At 44.8% G+C, this 7,341-nt stretch overlaps 1 protein-coding gene across 7 annotated transcripts in view; it reads right to left on the bottom strand.

The window, feature by feature from the left end:
• Positions 1-7,341, bottom strand: part of hcfc1a (host cell factor C1a) — a 26,172-nt gene that overhangs the window by 5,798 nt on the left and 13,033 nt on the right. For 6 of the 7 annotated variants that reach the window (XM_014027236.1, XM_014027233.1, XM_014027230.1 and 3 more), the window contains 8 exons: positions 4,825-5,983; positions 4,031-4,179; positions 3,702-3,848; positions 2,072-2,279; positions 1,713-1,982; positions 868-974; positions 638-772; positions 367-552 (listed from right to left, as the gene is read on the bottom strand). In XM_014027236.1, coding sequence (XP_013882690.1) covers positions 367-552; positions 638-772; positions 868-974; positions 1,713-1,982; positions 2,072-2,279; positions 3,702-3,848; positions 4,031-4,179; positions 4,825-5,983 — 2,361 coding nt within the window. The remainder of the gene's footprint in view (positions 1-366; positions 553-637; positions 773-867; positions 975-1,712; positions 1,983-2,071; positions 2,280-3,701; positions 3,849-4,030; positions 4,180-4,824; positions 5,984-7,341) is intronic. The other variant, XM_014027232.1, reaches the window with a different exon arrangement.

Raw genomic sequence — 7,341 nt, 5'->3', positions numbered from 1 at the left:
CACACACACACAGTATATCAGAGGTGCCCAAAGTGGGGGCCAGTGGGCCAAAACTAGCCCACCAAGATTGAACATAAATTAATTATTTTAATATGACAGTCATTTCTGCATTGTGTTGGGGAGGTCACCTCCTAATAAATGTCATTACAGAAAATATAACTGCTCATTTTAAATCAATACTTTTACTTTTAATACTTAAGTACAAAAATATCAGATACTTTAAGACTTTTACTCAAGTATTAATCTTAAAGGACACTAACTTTTACCAAAGTAATTTTTAGGTAAGACACTTGTACTTTTACTAAAGTATCACTTTGTGGTACTTTATACAACACTGCAGGTGACAGGGGTTCCAGCAGGGTTTACCTTGCTGATTTTGATGGCACAAGGCGCCCCTGGAAAACCTGGTAGACAAGTCTTGAAAGCAGAAATTTCGGAGAAAGTCCCACGACCACAAGCGTTGATTCCTGCGACGCGGAACTTGTAAGCCGTGCCGGGCTGCAGCTCCATCTTCTTCATCTGACTGTAGTCTGGTATGATGCCAGAGTCGTCCTGTCGAGGGACAAAAACACAGCTGAAGACAGGAAACAGACAAACACTGCAGAAACAGAGACAACTCCAACGTTAGGACACTTACGTCTCCCTGGGAGTCGTCTGCTGGCACATAGAAGTGAGTGACGACCATGTTTGTCACTTTAACAATCCCAACATCAAACCACTGGTTCTCCTTTTTAACTGCAGGCTTCACTGGAGCTGGCTGAGGGGCTTGCTTCTGAAGAGATGCAACAGAGAAGAGTTAGTAAAATATTTATTCTCATCACTCTTTGCCCCACAGGAATAATTAGATGTCAAAAATCTGACACTTACCTCTCCCTCGATGCCATTGGCAACCTCTGCAAGAGTGGCTGCTGCTTGCAGTTTGGCTGGACTTGGTACTGGTACAGATGGTGCAAATGTACTCGAAGGAGCCAGAGCTGGGTTCAGAACAAACAAAGATAATCACGCAGGTGTATAAAATGCAGGTTTCAGTAAGGTAAATTTAAGACCTTTTGGAATGACATTTAAAACCAAACCGACACATTAACAGAAACATTCAAATGGTCCCAGAAATTTTAACATAGAAACCTTTTATTGCTATTAATTTATCTATTACAGAATATTTAATTTTAATAAAAGAATACTAAATTATTTCAATGTAACGGTCATGCTGTGGACTGCTTCCAACCGAGTGCAAAAATCACCAATATCAAGCCAAGTCTCATTGAAAACACACTTTCCATGTTTAAACAACAAGCAGTGGACATGACTGAACTTCTTTGTTGTTTTGCAGGTGGACAAGCTGCCGTATGCAGGGGGTTGAAGCAGCAAAGAGGTTGAAAACATTTAAGTAAACTGTGCCATTTTTTGCCTGCAGTTATCACAGGATTTGTAGTTTAACCACGTACCAAGATGGGTAGAAAACTTATCACTTCATGAAGACAGATCGCATCAACCTCTGATTACTGAGCTTTACTCTGTTTATTTATGCAGTCAACGCTTCTCAGGAATGATCGAAATAAAAAGAATTAAGACTTGACTAAATTTAATTTAAGACCTTGAATGAAGATCTGGGCGTTTTTAAGACTTTTTTAGGCCTAAAATTATGATTTTCAAATTTGAGAATTTTTTAGACTTTAAGACCCGGCATGAACCCTGTAAATAAATGGACTTACTCTCAGCGGTGGTGCGTGGTAGGAGGGACACCACGGCACTAGTGACTGAGGCAGCCATTTCATTGTGACCGTTGCTTTCCACAGACGGGTCGTTGAGGCTGTCGGCGGGTGCGAGGCCCTCGGTGGGTAAGCTGGTATCCACAGAGGCCTGCTGGGCTGCAGCCTGGGCCTCCTGCAGCTGCTGCTGCTGCTGGACCAACGCTGCGAGATCCTGCTGGGTCAGCATGATGGGGATGCTGGTGGTCTGGTCTCCAGCAGCTTCGCCTTCATCTGAAAATACAAAGTAAAAAAAATCAGACACCCAGGCAAGAGGTGTTGCCGTTCATGCTAAAGGTGGCTGCCGTCGTGTGTGTACTCACTCATTACAGCCTGCTGAGCTGCTTGGAGAACAGCCTGGATGGCGAGGGCCTGGGCTTCTTCAGTGGCAGCTGCCTGAGCAGCAGCTTCAGCTGCAGCAGTCACAGCCAGTTCTTCATCAGACAGACCGGTCACCATCAGAGTGGCTCCCTGACCCTCAGACATCAGCTCTGAAGGCAGGTTCAAGGTTGTTGCAGCTGCCGCCTCTCCCTGGAAGAGCACAGAAAAAAAAAAGTCCCATTTAAAGGAGACCAATTATGGGTCCTAGAAATTTTATGGTATATCTGTGGGCTATCCAGACCATGTTCATTCAATTTAATGCACAAAATAATTCTCAGATAATAAAATTTCCCATTTTCTAGTTCTGCCTGCTCTGACTTCCGTTCAGAAGAGCTGTTTATGTTAATGAGCTCTGTTGGTAACGCCCTCCAAAAATCTGTTGACATTAACTCCGCCCTCCAAAGCAAGCATTTACGTTAGCATGGCTAATAATAGCAGAAGCTCCGTTGTACAACCATATGAGACCCAGAGGCAGAGTCGGTCGCAGCTTCTTTTTTTTTCTCTCCCTCCTCTGCTCTGCGCTCACTCTGCATGCTGTTACCAGAGCAGGGAGCAGCAGCGGTCAAAATACCTCAGAAACTCGAACAAATAGGCTTTAACAAGGCTTTAATAAGCTAAACAATAGAGGTACATGAGAAAATGTGTTCATGACGGACAAAAATAAATAAATGGTGTCCGTGCCGGTCTCGAACCCTGATCTGCCGCTCTTTGGTCCAACACTCTACCCATTGCCCTATTGGAGGCTTGTTGTGAAGTGAGCTACACATTGCACAACAACACCATGATGGCTTTTTATACTGAGGAGGTGGAGTTTCACCCGGGGTTTGCTAGGTAAGGGGCTGAACGCAGGTTCCGGTGGGTTGTCGTACGGCTTCTGACATCACAAAATGACGGAAGTATAAAACTTGTCGTTAATATACATTAAAAATACATTTACTTACAGTAAATATGCCCCTGGGTACATTTTTTTGGTCCTAGGACTGTTTTATTAAGAAGTACATATCCAAAGTTGAATAAAAAAACCTTTAAAAAGTGAATTTTGCATAAAAGGTCCCCTTTAAGGATTGGAATAAAGTTTTTTTTAAAGTGTCTGTAACATGCTTTTTCTTCAATTAAAAAAAAATTAAAGGAAATATCCTAATATTTTAGAAACTTGGCATCATTCGTATGATTTTTACCCAGTTTGTCACAAAAAGTGCATATTTTGTTTGCCAAATTTGGTGCAGTTCAAGTGAAACAGGAAGTGATGTCAAAGGGGAACTCTTTAAAAAAGTTAACTTCTTGGTCTTTATAAATCTGACTCTTCATCAATCTGATAATGACTCAAAATCTACAGAAACATCTGATTCTTTGCAGTCTGTTAGCCGTTCTAACAGCTCATTCAGGCATTCCCCTTTGACATCACTTCCTGTTTCTGCTCATGCGAATATCTCAACAACTGTTCATTTCAGTGTCGTGAATTTTGGTTTGCAATTCATCATTGTTTTTTTTCCCAAATATATCAGTTAAATTTAATGTCACAGGCACTTTAACAGAGATAGAATGCAGTGCATGAGTCGAGTGTTAACTCACCTCAGCTTGTGTCTCCATAGCTGCTGCTGGCTCCTCAGCAGGTACAGCTTCAGCTTCAGCTGCTGCAGCTGCAGCCTCATCAGTCTGCATCGGTTCTTCTGTGGAGCTGGCGGCGGTGCTCACCCCCTCTGTGATCGAGGAAATCGACTGCATGGAAATAAAGAAATATTCATTGTTCACAACATTTAAAAAAAGAAGTTTAATTTCCCTCCATCAAGTGAAGCAAAAGACGCAGCTTTAAAACCTCCACCTGCACAGATTACAATAACTAACATGCTGGAATGGTAGTAAACCAGCTGCTAAGCCTGAGAGGAGTTTTGTTTGCTTACAGGAACGGAGGGCCCCGGGGCCGGTGTGGACTGAGTGACAGTAGTGATGGCTCGGCCTTGAGTGGTGGCAGCCACGCCAGCTGCTGCAGTGGTAGAAGCTACTTCTGTACTGCTGGTTCCTTCTGCTTCTTCTTCTGTCTGCTGGGCAGCTAAAAAAGTGATAATGTTGAGCCTTTTTCTTCAACCAACAGAGAATTTGACTGTGAGAGGACTGGACAATTAAAAAAAAAAAAACCGGCAACAAACATTCAATTTTACGACCCATGTGCCATATACTGTATCTTAAGTGAAACATTCTCTGGAACATCTCTAATGTGCAATATTAAAGCAATGTAGAAGAATATACTGTAAAATTTCCCAATTCTTCATTTCTATATTCAGAAACGCTTTGATTTCTCTTTTTGGATAGTGCACATTTTTGTCTTTTYTTGATTTTAACTTGTCTATTTTCTTGTATTGTCTACTCTCCTAAAGTTATTTTATCATGTCTAAAAAAACAAGCACATTGCAGCAGCAAACCTAATTTCACTGTAATGCAAATTATAAAGACAATAAAGGCGATTCTGATGTTAGAAGTTTATCAGATTAATTGCACTGATTTACAGAAATGGGCCAACACTGCAGGTCAGAGCTGACACTGAGGTGAGTAATAATAAGAGTTAGTACGCTCAGCGGCTGATTTTATGCAGTGATGAAGAACTAATGATTACAGCTAACACCCCATCGGGTCACAAACTGTCACTAGAGTAATGGACCCTGACAGGTGGTCTGTCCACCTCTAACCTGTCACATACCTGTTCCTTCACCAGTCTCCATGCTGCAGGTAGCAGTGGTGGCAGTGTTGGTGGTCCCAGTCTCGTGTGTTTCACACGGTGGGTTGGAGCACACCCTCTGGACCAGGCCTGCTGCTGTGCTGGTCTGATCTCCTCCCATGCTGGAGGTGGCCGTGGACGGAGTGTTGGTGGTCCCCGTTTCGTGGGTTTCGCAGGGCGGGTTGGAGCAGACGCTCTGCACGGTGCCCGTCTCGCCCGTGTTCATGTTGGATGAAGACTGCGTGGCGGTGTTGGTGGTGCCCGTKACGTGGGTTTCACAGGGCGGGTTGGAGCAGACGCTCTGCACGGTGCCCGTCTCGCCCGTGTTCATGTTGGATGAAGACTGCGTGGCGGTGTTGGTGGTGCCCGTKACGTGGGTTTCACAGGGCGGGTTGGAGCAGACGCTCTGCACGGTGCCCGTCTCGCCCGTGTTCATGTTGGATGAAGACTGCGTGGCGGTGTTGGTGGTGCCCGTKACGTGGGTTTCACAGGGCGGGTTGGAGCAGACGCTCTGCACGGTGCCCGTCTCGCCCGTGTTCATGTTGGATGAAGACTGCGTGGCGGTGTTGGTGGTGCCCGTKACGTGGGTTTCACAGGGCGGGTTGGAGCAGACGCTCTGCACGGTGCCCGTCTCGCCCGTGTTCATGTTGGATGAAGACTGCGTGGCGGTGTTGGTGGTGCCCGTGACGTGGGTTTCACAGGGTGGGTTTGAACACACCTGCRGGGCTCCGCCCATGTTGGACGACGCTGTGGTGGCTGTGTTAGTTGTCCCTGTTTCGTGGGTCTCACACGGTGGGTTGGAGCAGACCTGTCCTGCTCCGATTGTAGCAGAGGAGGTGGTGGCTGTGTTGGTGGTTCCGGTCTCGTGGGTCTCACACGGTGGGTTGGAGCAGACCTGTCCTGCTCCGATTGTAGCTGAGGAGGTGGTGGCTGTGTTAGTTGTCCCCGTTTCGTGGGTCTCGCAAGGCGGGTTGGAGCAGACCAGGGTTACAGTCCCAGAGCCGTCTCCGGTTGTTCCAGCTTCAGTGGAGCTGGGCTGCTCAGAAGTCGGTGAAGCCAGGATGGACACAGGAAGATCCTGAACTGGTTGGGCTTCTACACCACTGGGAGTTGTGATCAGAGTAACCTGTGTGGGCTGGTTCTGAAGAGAAAAAAACAAATGTTTTAAGCACATAATCAAAAAACAATGTTGTATAAAGTACCACAGTGTGATACTTGAGTAATAGTACAAGCAGTGGTGGGCAGCACTAATCTAAAAATGAGTTCCACTAGCCCTAAAACACTAACTCAAATATTTAGGTCCCCTAAGTCTAAATCACTAACACATYGAAGAATTTAGCAAAAGCTAATTCTAAAGCACTAAAATAACCCAGTCAACCCATGAACATTCTTCAACAGACAACATGAGTCACATATTAAAATGTTGCTCTTTTAAGACTTATCACTGACATTCCACAGCTGTATTTGAGTTCATATATTGTCACCTGGTGGATMAGTGACACACATGAACAAAATGTGTGACAGCTTTCACCCTCAGCTGTTAACATTAACCTTGATCAATAACATTTATAGACCTCAGTTAGTGCTTCTAAATTTAGCAAGTGCTAATCCACTAATAAAATTGAAAATTAGCAGAAGCCCTAAAGCACTAATCAGGAAATTAGTTCCCCTATTAGTGCTTTAGGGGAACTGTGCCCACCACTGAGTAGAAGTATCTTATCAAAAAATTACTTTGGTAAAAGTTAAAGTGTCCTTTAGGAATGTCCTTTAGTGTCCTCTAGGGCTGCGACTAACAACTATTTTAATAATCGACTAATCTGTCAATTACTTTTTCAAYTAAATCGGCCAAATCATTAAAACAATTAATTACTAGGGGTGTCCCGATCCGATATTGATATCAGATATCTGTCCGACATCAGCCAAAAAACGAGTATCGGATTTTATCGGCCTGCATAAACAATATCCGATATAAGCGCTCCGATATTAGCAGTCTGTTCCAGCAGTTCACTGACTCCGCTCCAGTGTTTCTATCCAGCAGCGCTTGGATCCAGCATGYAGVGCTCACGTGATCACAACAACATGCTGCGCTAACAAGTTAGCAAGAATGTCGGCAAAACTTTCTATTTTCATCAGAAACAGAGTTGAAGCTAAGTGCAAAGTTGTCACGCACAAGTTTTCCGAGAGGGCACAGAACCGTGAACGTTTTAAACCGGAGCGACAACTACTCTCCACCCTGGCAGCAGCTTTGCGGTTCGGCTTGGTCCRAAAGTGTCTCCATTCCAACCGAGCAGAACCTCCTCTCACTCCGGTGGTTCTAGCGGGCATAAGCGAGGACAGCACGCTTTTTACATCAGCAGAATGTTGCCTGTGGATTATCTCTGGGATTGATGGACAGAAGAAAGGAAGAGAGCAGATTTTGTTTTGGAATACGAGCGACACGACGAGAGCAGTGATAAAAACTGCTCCCTGCAGGAGAGAGAGGCTAATCTCCACATGATG

Source organism: Austrofundulus limnaeus, unplaced genomic scaffold, assembly GCF_001266775.1.
Source record: "Austrofundulus limnaeus strain Quisiro unplaced genomic scaffold, Austrofundulus_limnaeus-1.0 Scaffold626, whole genome shotgun sequence".
In the NCBI taxonomy this organism is placed as follows: domain Eukaryota; kingdom Metazoa; phylum Chordata; class Actinopteri; order Cyprinodontiformes; family Rivulidae; genus Austrofundulus; species Austrofundulus limnaeus.
Note: the sequence above shows the minus strand (reverse complement) of the source record. Positions and strands in the feature narration are given on the sequence as shown.